This window comes from Heptranchias perlo, chromosome 4 (assembly GCF_035084215.1).
Source record: "Heptranchias perlo isolate sHepPer1 chromosome 4, sHepPer1.hap1, whole genome shotgun sequence".
Taxonomy (NCBI): domain Eukaryota; kingdom Metazoa; phylum Chordata; class Chondrichthyes; order Hexanchiformes; family Hexanchidae; genus Heptranchias; species Heptranchias perlo.
This window is the reverse complement of record NC_090328.1, coordinates 78,180,290-78,197,964: the sequence shown is the minus strand read 5'-3', so window position 1 is coordinate 78,197,964 and position 17,675 is coordinate 78,180,290. Positions and strand designations below refer to the sequence as shown.

The 17,675-nt window shown below is 44.4% G+C and overlaps 1 protein-coding gene across 1 annotated transcript in view; it reads left to right on the top strand.

Annotated features, from left to right (window-relative positions):
• fancc (FA complementation group C) overlaps positions 1-17,675 on the top strand; it is a 241,255-nt gene that overhangs the window by 31,171 nt on the left and 192,409 nt on the right. The window contains exon 3 of the mRNA XM_067983192.1: positions 14,906-14,990. Coding sequence (XP_067839293.1) covers positions 14,906-14,990 — 85 coding nt within the window. The remainder of the gene's footprint in view (positions 1-14,905; positions 14,991-17,675) is intronic.

Below are 17,675 nucleotides of genomic sequence, written 5' to 3'. Positions count from 1 at the left end.
TCTTTTGCACTGACGTGCTGGACTCCGCCATTATTGAGGATGGGGATGCTCACGGAGCCTCCTCCTCCTGTTAATTGTTTAAATGTCCACCACCATTCACGACTGGATGTGGCAGGACTGCAGAGCTTTGATCTGATCCGTTGGTTGTGGGATCGCTCAGTTCTGTCTATAGCATGCTGCTTCTGCTGTTTAGCATGCATGTAGTCCTGTGTTGTAGCTGCACCAGGTTGGCACCTCATTTTTAGGTACACCTGGTGCTGCTCCTGGCATGCTCTTCTACACTCCTCATTGGTCATCCTCCTAATATCTCCTCCTTTAGTTTGGCATTCATTTTTGTCCGATTACTTCTCTGTGAAACGCTTTGGGAACTTTTTCCTATGTTAAAGGTGCTATATAAATGCAAGATATTGTTGTTAGAACATATATAAGGGATGGGCTTTGCATGTGGTTGGAGTTGCAAGTATTAGGGTAGTTTCATTAGTTTGGGGGTCAGTTCTATACAAAGGAAGTTTTGTGTTTAGGAAAGAATGGTTCTCTAAATGTTTTGAACAAAAATATGTGGAGGATGGTGGCAGGAGCATGGTAGCTCATTATACTAGCCATTCAACTGCTTTTCACAGGCTATAGTAGGGGTTGAAGCATCTGATCACTTAAGAAAGGGAAGGTACTATGGAGGAGGGAGGAAAACAAACTTGGAAAGGGAGGGTGACTGAGCCCAGGTTAGTAGGTTAGATTTCTGGATGATGCGTTTAATTTCACATTTCAGTTAATTTTGATGGGTGCTTCTGCTCTGTCCAGGAGGGTGTTAGAACTGACTTAAGGTTTAGTGTAACTGCCAATAGGTCCAACGGATAACAACTTCAGATTTAAAACTCGGGATATGGTGATCAGTAACATCTATATTAAGATGGTTTCCTGGAATGTGAAAAGAATCCAAAATCCAATCAAGCACTTCAACATTTTTTTCGCACCTCAGTTGATTAAAGACAGTGAGGCTGGCTTTTTTACAAATGGCAAGAAATCACCAAACTTAAAAAGCCCTGGATAGGTCAAATACACTGTGGTTCTTGTAATTTAAGGAAATGGGGGGAAGGTGGTAGCAACACTGTTCACAGTGGAACAATGTATGAATCACAGGGAAGGGAGATATGTTTCAGTGATAGGTTTGTTTAGAAATGGCTGAGTTATCCTGGTTAACATCTACTCCCCCAGTACTGGTCAGGTATGATTCTTCAAGGTGGTTCTCCTCCTTGGAGACTTCCATTGATTATTGATGGGGGCTTTAATCTTGTATTAGGTAAGATGTTGGGCTGTTCTGCAAGGGAGTGTAAAGGATCTGTGGTGACCTGGGGGCGGAAGGGGGGATTCTCTCTGTATCTGGCAGCAAGATGGACCTGGCAGATATATAGAGGTTATATCACCCCACCGCATGGGAATATATATTATTTCCCATGCCATGATGTATGTTCAAGAATTGAGAGTTTTTGGGTGTCAAGGGAGATAGTGAGGTCATCTCTACTTTCTGTTGGCTCTGAAATACCTTGGGATGTTCTGAGGATGTAAAAAGTGCTATAAAGCTGCAAGTTCTTTCTTTTTATCATTGGGTGCAGATATTGATGAAATAGTGATCTCAGGTCATAAAGCAACTCCTCTACGTTTGGTCCTTTTTCTGAGAAGTTTCCATGGTATAGAATGAACAATAAATTGCTGTTTGACCCCACCTTCATGCAAAGGTTATTGATGGTAATTAATAATACTTACAGGAAAACTGTGGCTCAATGACCTCTGAAGCTTCATGATGGGAACTGCTCAAGCAGTAATGTAAAGGCATATTCTAAACTATGCTTCAGTCAAAACAAGAAAAAAAAAGAGAGGAGCTTAGATTTTCCTCTGGCATTGCTGCCGCCAGAGTAGTTACTGGTGGATTTTAGACGGACTGAAATGGAAATTGGCTGTCTACACCCACTTTTTCTGGGTCAGTGCATTAGCATAACTTCAAGTGTAAGTTTGGGTGGATCTAAAAAGCAGACTAGTGATGGGTAAGGAAAATTGTGTGCAAGTGATAATTAAAGGAGAATGCCAAAATAGGATAATAAAAATGTAGAAACTCTTTGGGGAAACTCAGAAGGCATCTCAACCCATTAATATCTTTAACTAAGGTTGAAAGGACAGGCAGAAATGAAGCCTGAGGCTACAACTCATTGCAGTTTTCACTGGATGTACCAGCCCTGTGCTGCAGATGTTCTCACAGCTGACGGAGTCTGAGAAGACTGCTTCCCATAGTCATTGCCTAGTAAGAGCGCCACAGCATGCAGATATGATTCGTGATATTTTGATGGATGCAGCCGATCAAGGATACTGACTGTTGATCACCCATGTATATAGTGGCACTGAGGAAGCATGCAACACTGTGATTAATCAGGCATTAATACAACTTGGTAATGCTAACTGGTCTGCTTTCCCAGCTTCCCTTGGTAAAACAAACCTGCAGCTGTACTAATCATCTGCCAGAGTGAGGTATGTTCGCTTCGGTCTGCAGAAGCAGGAGTGCAGGTACTGATGAGTGGGCTTGGAGCATCTCTCATGCAGCCTGATCTGCCTGTCATGCCTCCGTATGTCTGCATCTTCACTCTGACACATCAGATAGGGTGATACTCTTGGGATGATTTCCTGCTGCCTAACTATCGATGGCATTCAAATTAAAATGGGCCTGAATTCCCTATATACAATTAAATTGAAGTGTTTACCCATTTGAGCTGGGTGCTTCTACTGCTGCTGATTTCACTCCCCACATCTTTCTCTAATTTCTCTCCTATCTCTCCATCTGCCCTCTCCAAGCTTTTTTTTTATATTCGTTCATGGGATGTGGGCGTTGCTGGCGAGGCCGGCATTTATTGCCCATCCCTAATTGTCCTTGAGAAGGTGGTGGTGAGCCGCCGCCTTGAACCGCTGCAGTCCATGTGGTGAAGGTTCTTCCAGAGTGCTGTTAGGAAGGGAGTTCCAGGATTTTGACCCAGCGACGATGATGGAATGGTGATATATTTCCAAGTCGGGATGGTGTGTGACTTGGAGGGGAACGTGCAGGTGGTGTTGTTCCCATGTACCTGCTGCTCTTGTCCTTCTAGGTGGTAGAGGTTGCGGGTTTGGGAGGTGCTGTCGAAGAAGCCTTGGCGAGTTGCTGCACTGCATCCTGTGGATGGTATACACTGCAGCCACGGTGCGCCGGTGGTGAAGGGAGTGAATGTTTGTTTAGGGTGGCGGATGGGGTGCTAATCAAGCGGGCTGCTTTGTCCTGGATGGTGTCGAGCTTCATCCATGAGACCCACCTCCTGCTCCCTCGATCCTATTCCCACCAAATTGCTGACCACTCAACTTCCCTTCGTGGCTCCCATGTTAGCTGACAATGTAAACGGTTCCCTCTCCTCAGGTACTGTCCACGTCCCCTTCAAATCTGTTGTAATCACCCCCCTCCCCAACCAAAAAACCCCCCCACCCTTGACCCTTCTGTCCTTGCAAACTACCGTCCCATCTCCAACCTCCTGTTCCTCTCCAAAGTCCTTGAATGCGTTGTCACCTCCCAAATCCATGCTCATCTTTCCTGCAACTCCGTGTTTGAACCCCTCCAATCTGATTTCCGTCTCTGCTACAGCACTGAAACGGCCCTTATCAAAATCACAAATGACAGCCTATGTGACTGTGACCGTGGTAAACTATCCCTCCTCATCTTTCTCAAACCTGTCTGCAGCCTTTGACATGGTTGACCACACCATCCTCCTCCAACGTCTCGCCTCCATTGTCCAGATGGGTGGGACTGTGCTCACCTGATTCCATTCCTACCTATCCAGTCATAGCCAGGCAATCACCTGCAATGGCTTCTCTTCCCGCTCCCGCACAGTTACCTCTGGAGTCCCCCAAGGATCATCTAACCTTGGCCCCCTCCTATTTCTCATCTACATGCTGACCCTCGGCGACAATATCCAAAAACACCATGTCATGTTCCACGTGTACGCTGACAACACCTAGCTCTACTTCATTACCACCTCTCTCGACCCCTCCATCATCTCTGATTTGTCACATTGCTTGTCCGACATCCAGTACTGGATGAGCGGAAATTTCCTCCAACTAAATATTGGGAAAACGGAAGTCATTGTCTTCTGTCCCTGACACATGCTCTGTTCCCTAGCCTCCCACTTGATCCCTCTCCCTGGCCACTGTCTGAGGCTGAACCAGACCGTTCGCAACTGTGACGTCCTATTTGACCCTGAGATGAGCTTCCGTCCGCATATCCGCCTACTTCTACCTCCGTTATATCACCCGTCTCCACCCCTGCCTCAGCCTGTCTGCTGCTGAAACTCTCATCTATGCCTTTTATTACCTCTAGACTTGACTATTCCAGTGCTCTCCTCGTAGGCCTCCCATCTTCCACCCTCCATAAACTTAAGCTCATCCAAAACTCTGCTGCCCATATCCTAACTCATACCAAGTCCCTTTCACCCATCACGTCTGTGCTTGCTGACCTACATTGGCTCCCGGTTTGGCAACACCTCGATTTTAAAATTCTCATCCTTGTTTTGTCCCTCCATGGACTCGCCCCCTCCCTATCTCTGTAACCTCCTCCAAGATCTCTGTACTCCTCCAATTCTGGCCTCTTGCGCATCCCCGATTTTAATCGCTCCATCGTTGGTGGCTGTGCCTTCAGCTGTCTAGGCCCTAAGCTCTGGAATTCCCTCCCTAAACCCCTCTGCCTCTCTATTTCTCTCTCCTCCTTTAAGGTGCTCCTTAAAACTTGACTCTTTGACTGTCACCCGTCCTAGTATCTTCCTATGTGGCTTGGTGCCAAATTTTGTTTGATAACGTGCCTGTGAAGCACCTTGGGACGTTTTACTAGGTTAAAGGTGCTATATAAATGCAAATTGTTGCTGTTGTTGGATGCATTTCTGGTGGGTTGCACTTTGCCCTAATTTCCTCATCTGTCCGCCTGATATTATTTCAGGAAATTCCTGTGCAGGGTGTCTGTACTGAGGGCTCAAGTCCACCAGCTGGGGATATGGCACAAAGCTTCTCATTTGAAAGAAATGGAGTTTTAATAAAGGCTGAACATAATCTTAACTCTCTACTAATGAACAGAATTCATGTTGTTTCAATTTAGGTAAAAAGTCTTTGACCAGGAAGAAAAACAAGAACATTTCTAGTTAGCTGAAATGGGTGGAACCAGCTGCTGCACTTGCAGCTTTTAGGATTAGGACAGGAAGTTGCATATTGACTGCATTAATATTAACCAGAAGTTTATGAATTTTACAGATTCTGCTAATAGGAAGCCTGCGTAGAGTAGACTGCTTTTTTATGCAGGGCTTAAAATTCCAACAGCAAATCAATTGGAATAGTAAATCCTAGTTAAACAGCAAGCAATGGCACAGGCATGATGGGCCGAATGGTGGCCAAGTAGCGTGGGTCAGGCACTGGGCTTGGATGACTATGAGGTAGAATTCTACACGACATTCCTGTCCAAGTTGGGACTGGCAGTATTGAAAGCCTTTGAACAGAGGTACTGGGATGCCAAACTCTTCAATGCCCTCAGTAGTGATCTTATTTCAGTGACGTGCTTGCAACACAGCTGTGCACATCTGTTTGGCTTACGCCCCAGTGCAGTCTGGAATGATCCCATGGCATAACAATTAAGGGCAGTGGTGATTTTAATGGCCACTGACAGAGTAGTGTCTACGCTGGTGGTGGCTGCAGGCCCTTTTGCAGCATGTGGCATAATTGTTCCTCAGTCAAATGCAGGCTGAAGGGCCTCTGCTTGTATACAATGCTGTGGGAGTACTGATCTGTGGATACCATGTGCTTTTGTAGCTTTGCCAACTTGGCTACTCTCTCTTTACCCCCTCCCCCACCGTTGCTCTTCCTCCTCTTCCAAGAAGAAAACAGAGGGCATCCCTAATGGGCAACCCATTGTACTTTGTCTGAAATGGTGGGGGGAGGGGGAATGGTAGCCCCTCAACAAATGGCACAAAGGCGGCAACAGGAAAAAAGCAACAAAAATTATACAATAAGGAGGGTTTTACAGCAGCTGGAACTGAGTAAGCTTGTCTCTTTAAAGTTACTTCTGCCTTTAGCTTTGGTATGAATGAGCATAACTAAAATGAAAATTACATAATTACTAACTAATTTATACAACCTGCCTAGAAATGATGACAGAAAATTGGGCTGGTTTGAAAGTGATTGAGATCCAACATTATGGATCTCTGCCTGCCTGAAAATCAGGCAGTACTGGATGGGAAATCCAGGCCAAAGAATTTGGTCGCCATGTATCCCCTGTATGATTGCTTATGGACAAGTTAAATAAGGAAATAGGTTGCGGTGCAATAAATGAAAGGCCAAGCAAAGGAAAAAAATAAGCTGTGTTTGAACCAAATTATTTGAACTGCCTATGGAAGTAATATTGTTTTATGTTTTTGAGTGGGGGGGAAGGGGAACAGCCAGAAGTCGTGCTCCACGTTGGAACCAAAGGCATAGGAAGGAAAAGGGTTGAGGTCCTGCAGTCATAATTTCAAGAGCTAGGGAGGAAGTTAAAAAGCAGGACCTCAAAGATAGTAATCTCTGGATTGCTCCCAGTGCCACACGCTAGTGAGTATAGGAATAGTAGGTTAAGACTGGTTAATGTGTGGCTGGAGAAATGGTGCAGGAGGGAGTGCTTCAGATTTCTGGGGCACTCGGACCAGTTCTGGGGCAGGAAGGATCTGTCCAAGGTGGGTGGGTTGTACCTCAACAGAGCTGGGACCAATGTCCTTGTGGGGAGGTTAACTAGTGCTGTGGGGGAGGGTTTAAACTAATTTGGCAGGGGGATGGGCATAATAATGAAGCATTAGAAATGAGAAACAAGGTGCACACAGGACTGGGAGAGACAAATAGCACTAAAGAATAGTTCAGGAATAGGAGGGATCGGACAGGGGGCAAATGTGAGGCAGTCCAAGATGAGTTTGGAGTGCATGTGCGTAAATGCACGTAGCGTGGTAAATAAGGTTGTTCAGCTGCAGGCTCAAATTGCCACGTGGGACAATGATACCGTGGCAATAACAAAGTCCTGGCTCAAAGGAGAAGATTGGGAACTTAATATTCCTAGCTACAAGGCATTCAAGAAAGCTAGGGAAGGAGTAAGGGTGGGGGGGGGAGGTGAGGGGGGGGGGGGGGTAGCAGTGTTGATCAAATAAACTCTTATAGCACTGTAAAGGGATGAAGTAGTTAAGGGGGCAAAGACAGAATCTATTTGGTTAGAATTAAGGAACAATAGAGGAACTATATTATAGGCCACCAAATAGTGGGAAGGAGATCGATGAAATCATTTGCAGGCAAATTACAGAAAGATGCAAGAACTATAGAATAGTGATAATGGGGGACTTCAAATGTTCCAAAATAGACTGGGATAGTAACAGTGTAAAGGGCAAAGAAGGGGAGGAATTCCTGAAACATGTACAAGAGAACTTTCCTGATCAGTGTGTTTCCAGACCAACGAGGAAGTGGGGCAAGTGGAGCATGTCTTAACGAGGGAGCATTTGGGGAACAGTGATCATAATATCATCAGGTTTAGAATAGTATGGCAAACGAGGGGGAAAGGAAGGACATCCAAAGCTAGAGCTCTCTGGATGACTGAAGATATAAGAGATTAAAATGAAACAGAAAAGGAAGGCTTATTACAAATGAAAGATTCATAATATAGTATAGAAGCAAGTTGAATACAGAAAGTACAGAGGAGATCTAAAAAAGGGAATAAGAGGGGCAAAGAGAGAGTATGAGAATAGGTTAGCAGCTAACATAAAAGGAAATCAAAAATTTTATAAACATATAAATTGTAAAAGGGTAGTCAAAGGAAGGGTGGGGCCGATTAGGGACAAAAAAGGAGATCTTCTTGTGGAGGCAGAGGGCATGGCTGAGGCACTAAGTGAATACTTCGCATCGGTCTTCACTAGAGAAGAGGATCTGCCATTGTAGTAAAGGAGGAGGTAGTAGCGATATTGGATAGGATAAAAATAGATAGAGGTGGTACCTAAAAGATTGGCAGTACTCAAAGTAGAAAAGTCACCCGGTCCAAATGGGATGCACCCTAGGTTACTTAGGGAAGTACGGGTGGAAATTGCGGAGGCTCTGGTTGCAATCTTCCAATCCTCCTTAGATATGGGGCGGTGCCAGAGGACTGGAGGATTGCAAATGTTACAAGCCTGTTCAAAAAAGGAGAGGGGGATAAACCCTGCGACTATAGGTCAGTCGACCTAAATGTCGGTGATGGGGAAACTTTGAGACAATAATCCGGGGCAAAATTAATTGGCACTTGGGAAAATGTAGGCTAATAAATGAAAGTCAGCACAGATTTGTTAAAGGAAAATCGTGTTTGACTGACTTGATTTGAGTTCTTTGATGAGGTAAAGGAGAGCATTGATGAGAGTAGTGTGGTTGATGTTGTGTATATGGACTTTCAAAAGGCATTTGATGAAGTACCACATAATAGCATTGTTAGCAAAACTAAAGCCCATGGGATTAAAGGGACAGTGGCAGCGTGGATACAAAATTGGCCAATGGACAGGAAGCAGAGAGTAGTGGTGGACGGTTATTTTTCATACTGGAGGGAGTAAACAGTGGTGTTCCCCGGGGGTCAGTATTAGGAACCACTGTTCTTTTTCATATATATTAATATCCTGGACTTGGGTATACAGGGTATAAGATCAAAGTTTACAGATGACACGAAACTCGGGAATGTAGTAAACAATGTGGAGGATAGTAATAGACTTCAGGAGGACAAAGACAGACTGGTGAAATGGGCAGACACATGGCAGATGAAATTTAATGCAGAGAAGTATGAAGTGATACAGTTTGGTAGGAAGAATGACGAGAGGCAATATAAACTAAATGGTACAATTTAAAAGGGTGTGCAGGAACAGAGACACCTGGGGGTGGACATACATAAGTCTTTGAAGGTGGCAGGACAAATTGAGAAGGATGTTAAAAAAAGCATATGGGATCCTTGGCTTTATTAATGGAGGCATAGGCCCCGATATTACCAAGGAGGTGGGATGGCGGGGGGTGCGATTGGGCGCATGGGTAACCCGCGCAGTGAAATCCGTCCGTTGCCCACGCAATCGCGAGTAAATTGAAGCCACTTAACGTGGCTTCCGGATTTCCCGTCGGAAACCTGCACAGCAGGCGGACTGTGCACCAGCAACACAGGCTATCAGCTGGAGGAGCTCTATTTAAAGGGGCACTCCTCCAATGACTGATCCTGCAGCAAAAAACGACACAGGACCATGGAGCAGCCCAGGGGAGAGGCTGCCCCCAGGTTTAATGATGCCTCACCCCAGGTCTTACTGGATGGGGTAAGAAGGAGGGAGATCTTGTACCCAGCGGACAGGAGGAAGTGGCCTGCCTCTGCCACCATGAAGGCGTGGCTCGAGGAGGTCAGCAGCAGCAGCAACGTCTCCCGCACCTGGATGCAGTGCAGGAAGTGCTTCAATGACCTAACTAGGTCAGCCAAAGTGAGTACACTTACTCAATCTCCTACACTCCGTCTTCCACATCACTGCCCCCACCCCACAACTCCTTCTGCACTGCCAACACTACTCTATCACATCACTCCTCACACCCACTCAAAGCTCATCCTCAACTTACCTGCATTTCCTCACCTCCCCAGTACCCATCCCACCACTACCACTCAACCCAATCCTCATACAATGTCATGGCTCTGTCTCATACTCACCCTCTGATGCATCTCTTTCACGGTCAGCCTCACCCAAACCAATGCATTCAGCGGTTGGCCACGTCACCATCCCTCACTCACGCCTCTCAACTTTCTCCCCTTTTATAGGAGAAAAGTGCCCAGAATGCATGGGAGAGGGCGAAGACCGGAGGGGGGCCGCAACATCAGGTCGTCCTTACGGGCACGGAGCAGAAGGCTCTCGAATTGAGCCGCACCCTCGAGGGCCTGCCCGCGGGGGAACGCTGAGACTGCCACCCGACAAACGGCTGGTGACAGAACTTTAACATTCAGCACTCACAATAGCAAATGATGTTAACATGCCTCGCTACCTTCCGCACCTCAACATCTGTCATCGTGCTTAATATTGCTTTCTGTTCTCTGACAGGGCCTTCAGCGACTGCTGTGACTGCGGAGAGCGATTCCTCGGAGGACCCGCCGGCCTCTGAGGGGGCACCGTCACATCTGAGCGAGTCATCCACCAACGCAGCTACACACATCTCGGTGGGTCCCCGTCCTCACTTAGTTGGGGTCGCACATGGTAAGTCACCACACACACGTGAGCACGAGCAGACACTGGTGGCAGGGGCAGCTGTGGAGAGTCAGCCTCGGTGGGAGCATTCGTCTCCAGGCTCTGCTCAGGACACAGATGCTGAACCCTGGGGGCCATCCTTTTTAAAAGGAGAATGATCGAGGGGCAGCAGCACAATTGCGAGGTGCTGGAACAGGTGCCCCACACACTCTCCACAATCGCGCAGAGGATGGAGGAGTCCAACTCCTGCATGAGTGGAATGGTGGCACAGGTACAGGAGGGAATCTCTGAGATACTGTCACAGGGATGTGAGGGCATCTCTGAGATAGTGTTGCGGTTAAGTGCAGGAATGTCTGCGATGGAGGGAAGGCTAGTCTCCATCGAGCTTCAAGCACGGCTCAACAATGAGTCCACTGAGGCCCTGACAACGGCCGTTCGGACTCCGGGTGAGCAACTTTCTGCTGCCTTAAACAGGCAGGCAGATACACTAGCACTGGCCTTACAAGGCTTCACACATGTCCTTCAAACTGTCGTCCAGCAGGGTGGTAGGAGTGCTGTGGGCCAGGCCCAGGAGAGGGATGATGGCGAAAGGGGACATGGCAGTGGGGACGCCACTCAAAGCGCTCCCACGTCTCACCCGTTGCCCCCCTCTCAACCAGTAACCGCAATGCTGCCTCCTCTCCAGGTGGTCGAGTCTGCCCCTGCACAGGTGCAGGTGGAGCAGTCTTTGGAGGGGCCCTCATGGGCACCAAAACCCAGAGGGCGTCGGCCCAAAGCATCTAATCGGTCAGGGCATGGACAAGAGCAACCTGCCACTACCTCTGCTGCAGCCATAGGGGAAGCACCATGTAGGAGCGGTAGGAAGTGTAAGGCAAAGGTTTTGTGAGCACAAAGGGGATGCATAAGGGTGTTTGACGCTTTGTCATGCTTTTTATTTATATTTCGTTTTTGTTCAACTCACATTAAATATTATGTTGTCACCAGTACTGCTACGTCTTGGCCATTCTTGACCGGCTTGTGTAATAAGTCCCTTTTGTGAGGTTCACTATGAGCACCCATTGGGCCACCCTACAGTGGGTGTATGTGTAGTTGCGTGACTATTTTGTGCAGGTGCCTGTGGCACAGCACTGTGTTGTGGAGTTCCACGTGGCAGAGTTGGATGGCATGCCTGCAAGGCTGGTGCTATTGCTCGTCCTCTGATGAAGTGATGAATGCAGCCATGGTGCCTCTCCATCCTGACGGTGTGAATTTGAGGGGGTCCACAAAGTAAGTATATGTGTTGGCCAGCAGAGTTTAGGGTATAAATTAATAATTTTGAGTGGAAAGACAAAGGTGGTGCAGCCAAAACTTTGTCTGAAGTGACAGAGTGCCCTGCTGCAATCCATGAGGTAATCCCCCCACATGTCAAAAAAATCGTTTGCATCTCCCACTGGCTGCTGGCTGAAATATGTCTGCTCCAACAGAGAGTGTTTCCGACAGCACGGGAAACACGCTGAGGATCCTTCAAAATTGCACCCCTGCCAAAATCTCCATTCACTGAGATCTGTCAAGTACCTCAACTAGCTATATAAGTATCTAAATCATCATCCCACCGGCTTTAATTGCTGGTGAGAGTCCCGCATGCGGGAGCTGCGCGCGCACCCGAACGCGTCACTGGGGAACCCGGAAGTGAGCGGGTTGGAGCCGGGCTCCGAACCCGCTCTGGGATTCCGTCATTTTAGGAGCCCCCCCAACGCACCCGCTCGGCCATCCGAAAATCGGCCCCATAGAGTACAAAAGCAAGGAAGTTTTGCAAAACCGTTATAAACCACTGGTTAGGCCTTAGCTGGAGTATTGTGTTCAGTTCTGGGTAGCACACACTTCAGGAAGGATGTCAAAGTCTTAGAGAGGGTGCAGAAGAGATTTACTAGAATGGTACCAGGGATTGGGGACTTCAGCTATGTGGAGAAGCTGAGGTTGCTGTCCTTAGAGCAGAGAAGGTTAAGGGGAGATTTGATAGAGGTGTTCAAAACCATGAACAGTTTTGGTAGAGTAAATAAGGAGAAACTGTTTCCAGTGGCAGAAGGGTCGGTAATCAGAGGATACAGATTTAAGGTGATTGGCAAAAGAACCAGAGGCGATATGAGGAAACACTTTTTTATGCATTGAGTTGTTATGATCTGGAATGCACTGCCTGAAAGGGTAGTGGAAGCAGATTCATTAGTAACTTTCAAAAGGGAATTGGATAAATACTTGATGGAAAAAAATTTAGAGGGCAATGGGGAAAGAGCAGCTGAGTGGGACTAATTGGAAATCTCTTTCAAAGAGCCGGCATAGGCACAATGGGCCGAATGGCCTCCTCCTGTGCTGTGAATGGTTTTTGAAGTGTATTAAGCTTTTTGAATCATCTGTAACCAATATGGTTAATGGGGTTACATTTTCAAAGGCATTGAAACAAATCACCCATTAGTAACTGAAGTGGTTCATCAGCATAATCCCCAAATATATGGAATCAATAACGAACAGTGGGGAATAACGATTAACCTTTTTCAGGATTGTGGTAGTGTTTCAGGACAAAACAAAGTATGGAAAATATTGATGTTATTTGAAAAGGTGAGGTTTGGTAGGCATGTTTCCCCCCTCCCTCTAAGTGCTGAGGGGGTCGAACTATTTGGTCATTTATGTTAACCTGTGAGTAAATGCAATCTTGACTGCAGGATTTAAAATAAAGTGATGGTTTGGGTAAACATGATCACATCATCTACAGAAATGGATGTTTTTTTAACATTGTATAGTTGTGGTTTCAAAATGTTGTCTTTCCAAAATCCTGAAATGTGGAATGGTAATATCTCAACTTTGTCAAATGTTCATTTGGTACAAGGTGGTTGGATTTGCTAAGGCTAATGGGAGGAATCATCAGATTTTTTCCCCACTCAGTCTTGCCTGGAAAAATGTGCATTGCCCTCCCTCCATACTGTACATATATGAATGTATGGGTGATGTCATCCTTGTATCACCTTATTTTAAAGGCTTTATTTTGATATGCATAGCTTTGTACTGTTTACAAGAGACCGCCATAGTACTTGTTGTGGGTATACAAAAAATAGATTTGACTTCCATTTCTCACTACCAATGGAGTGCAAAAGGGCAGAAATTAGAAAAGTTGCTTATAACTAAACTTATAAAGGAACTTTCTATAATAGTACTTGGAATGAGAAATGTGAGGAACTAATTGGACCTTTGTAACAATTTATACCAGATTTGTGTAAAATGGGTTCAGTAAATATCTGATGTGCCTGCGACGGTGATTAGTATTAAATTGGAGTAATTCTTCAATGAAAGACTTTCAGAGAAAAATATTTGAGCGCAATTCCACCTATTATTTGATGTGGGTGTGTACATGAGGGAGAGAGTAGATCTATAAAATATGAGCAATCGTGTAGTCCTTCGTGATGACTTTTGATATGTCCAATTAATAAATAGAGTGTAGCCAGTGTGTGTCAATCATCCCTTTTTGGTGACTGTCTTTCTAAAATGGTCCATGGGACCTGCAAAATGCACACACAGTAATTTACAGACCTTTACTGTGGAGCCCATAGTGACAGAAGTGTGAAAATGAGACACGAAAAGGAATGATAAACGGAGTAAAATTGAAGGGGAAAGAGGAGCAGCGTAAGTATCTGTAATTGTTAGAACGTATTCCTTATGAGGAGCAGCTACAGGTGTAGCTCAGGCTGTGGTTTCTTAGAGTGAGCCATTCCTAGAACACGCATAAATAGGGTTCACTTTATTAAACCTAATATCACTGTTTTTGTGCCAATGTAAAGTTGTTTCAGATATACTTTGATTGAAAATAACAATATAACTAGAGTAAGCTTAATGACCTGACTCCTGAGTGCACTAAATTCAGGAAGTTTGAAACCACCTCTGTAAGGTTGCCTCTGGGTCCATAAAAACTCCAGCTTGGTGTGACACCAGGTTTCAAAAAGTTCCCATGTAATCCAGTGGACTGCTGTGAACTTTTTAAACCTGATTTTTAATAGTAGGACCGTGCGGATGTTCCTGCTGAGTCAGTCCTAACAGCAAAATGTAACCAGTGGGTAAGGAAAGCACTGCACATAGGTGCCTGTATGCATGTCAATGGGCAGACTGCAGCCAGTAGTGCAACTTGGATCTGCTGGCGCATGTCACACTCTACAGGTACTTATGTGACATATAAAAAAAATTATTACACAATTACTGTAACTGGCTTTGTAATGTTCATGTCTGAAAAGTTACTCACTCGTATAATCTGTTATAAAATATTCCTTTGATAGTTACCAATCATTTCTTGTTCCGGTGTTTGAAGTTATACTCTCGTTGTAGTTGTGTCTGATAAAGGTTGTTTGGACTTATTAGCTACTTTGCAAGAAATCTGTTAAAGGTACTTTCAGCTTAGAAAAACTGATACCAGCATACATGTACCATATATATTGAGTTCAGTGTCCATCATCCACTAGTGTAGAATCACCAGTAATGAAATTTTTTTAAGACAGTATGAGTAAATAAAATTCTGCTTCCTGACATTTGTATATTAATATGGATGATTCTTTCCAATGGCCATTTACAGTTTTGTACAAATACTGACCAGTACCCATCTGTTCTTGTTACAGAACACCACTCAAGCATTAAAATCATTTCCACTGATTGGTCAATTGCTGGGCAGACTTTGTTGGAATCCATTTGTTGTAGCACATGGTAAGTTTACAAAGAGGGTGATCAACTGTGATCTTTAGACAAAATTAATTTCATCTTCAGACACTGCTTCATAAACTGGAAGCATTAAGTTCAGAAGGAAATTGAATCTTTCATACCAAAGATTTAGTATTATAATTGAGAAGTTATGTTAAAAATTGAATTTTTTTCCATGGTTTCTCTTGTTTTCGCTTAATTTTAATGAACAGTTTTAAACACCACGCTCAAAATGGTAATTACGCCTTCATTAAAGTCAGCGTGTATGTTTAGAGACGAGATGTCAAGTTTGCTGCTAGAATGCCCCTTTGAAGGGTAGTACGTATTTTGGCATGCTAATGTCAGGTTTGCCAAGTTGTTCAGGGTTGATGCACCATAAGATCGCTTCCTGTAATTCTACTGGGGTAAGCTGTGGAAGAAGGCTGCTTGCTTTTGATCAGAAAAATCAATGAAGTTAAAGATGCTTTGAATCTGGATATATATTATTAACATTTTTGTCAAATTGCCCTGACCCAGAGGATGTTTATTTGTAATCCTCATTAACAAACATCATGGTCATCCTTATGCTTTTGTGTCTTTAGATTGTAAAGATTGTTGGTATTGTTCAGTAAATCACCTATAGTTGACAGGCCTTCAAAACCCATAGTTGTTCTTTGATGGAATTATGAGTATATAAAATAAAAATCACATTTTGTGTGTTAGCAGTTCATTTTGTCTTGCTGTGGAGAATGGGGGTGACTTGTACCCTGTAAACTTGCATTTACATAATTTCTACAAAGATGATTCTGTTTGTGCTGAAGAACAAGGTTGTTTATTTTCAAGTTCTGTCCGAAGAATTCAAAGGACTTGTCTGATTCATTTGTTTTATTAGCCCCGTGTGATTTGTTTCCAGACTTCTAATTCTCTATTGAACTGTTCAATATGTCACCTATACTGCTTGCTTCAATAAATTGATGAATAAACGTGTTGTCCTGGCCAACATTGATCCCTCAACCAACAAAAATGCATAACTCTGCATTTATCGGCATTGAAGGACACCAGCTACACACAGACCCATTTTCCCATTGTATCTAGATCAACTTGCAGTTAATTTATTTAATCTAAAATCATCAGCATTGTTCTTAAAAATTGTTCCCCCGATGCCTTCATCTAAGTTATTGATAAAGGTGATGAAGAGCAACAAACCTAACACAGATGCCTGTGGGACTCCACTAGTGATTGGACCCCTCGCAGAGCTGTTACCATTAATAACTGCCCTCTGCCTATGCAAATAAAAAGAAAGAAAGATTTGTATTTATATAGCAAATATAAACATATTTTGTATTTGTCTTCATAGAAGAAGACACGAAACATTCCGGAAATAGTGGGGAACCAAGGGTCTAATGAAAGTGAGGAACGTAAAGCAATTAAGATTAATAAAGAAAAAGTACTGGAGAAATTAATGGAACTAAAAGCCGACAAATCCCCTGGATCTGATGGCCTACATCCTAGGGTTTTAAAAGAGGTGGCTGCAGAGAAAGTGAATGCATTGGTTTAGTTCTTCCAGAATTCCCTAGATTCTAGAACGCTCCCCATGGATTGGGACCGTTCTAGAATCTAGAATATAATCCTGCTATTCAAGAAGGGAGGGAGAGAGAAAATAGGGAACTATAGGCCAGTTAGCCTGCCATCAGTAGTAGGGGAAATGCTAGAATCTATTATTAGTAACAGGGCACTTAGAAAATCATGTGATTAGGCAGAGTCAGCATGGTTTTATGAAAGGGAAATTGTGTTTGACAAATCTATTAGAGTTTTTAGAGGATATAACTAGCAGGGTAGATAAGGGGGAACCAGTGGATGTAGTATATTTGGATATTCGATAAGGTGCCACACAAGAGGTTGTTACATAAGATAAGGGTTGATGGGATTGGGGATAATATATTGGCGTGGATTGAGGTTTGGTTAATGGACAGAAACAGAATAGGAATAAAGGGGTCATTTTCGGGTTGGCGGGTTGTAACTAGTGGGGTGCCGCAAGGATCAGTTCTTGGGCCTCAGCTGTTTACAATATATATCAATGACTTAGATGAGGGGACCGAGTGTAATGTATATAAGTTTGCTGACGATACAAAGCTAGGTGGGAAAGTAAGCTGTTAGAAGGTCGCAAAGAGGCTCTAACGGGATATAGACAGGTTAAGTGAGTGGGCGAGAAGGTGGCAGATGGAGTATAATGTGGGGAAATGTGAAATTATCCACTTTGGTAGGCAGAATAGAAAAGCAGAATATTTTTTAAAAGGTGAGAGACTAAGAAATGTTGGTAGTCAGAGGGATTTGGGTATCCTTGTACATGAATCACAAAGTTAATATGCAGGTACAGGAAGCAATTAGGAAGGCAAATGTTATGTTAGCCTTTGTTGCAAGGGGGTTGGAGTATAAAAGTAAGGCGATCTTGCTGCAATTACATAGGGCTGTGGTGAGACCACACCTGGAGTACCATGTACAGTTTTGGTCTCCTTACTTTAGGGGGTGCAACAAAGGTTCACTAGATTGATTCCTGGGATGAGAGGGTTGTCTTATGAGGGAAGATTGAGTAGAATGGGCCTATATTCTCTGAAGTTTAGAAGAATGAGAGCTGATCTAATTGAAACATATAAAATTCTTAGAGGGCTTGACAGGGTAGATGCTGAGAGGCTGTTTCCCCTGGATGGAGAG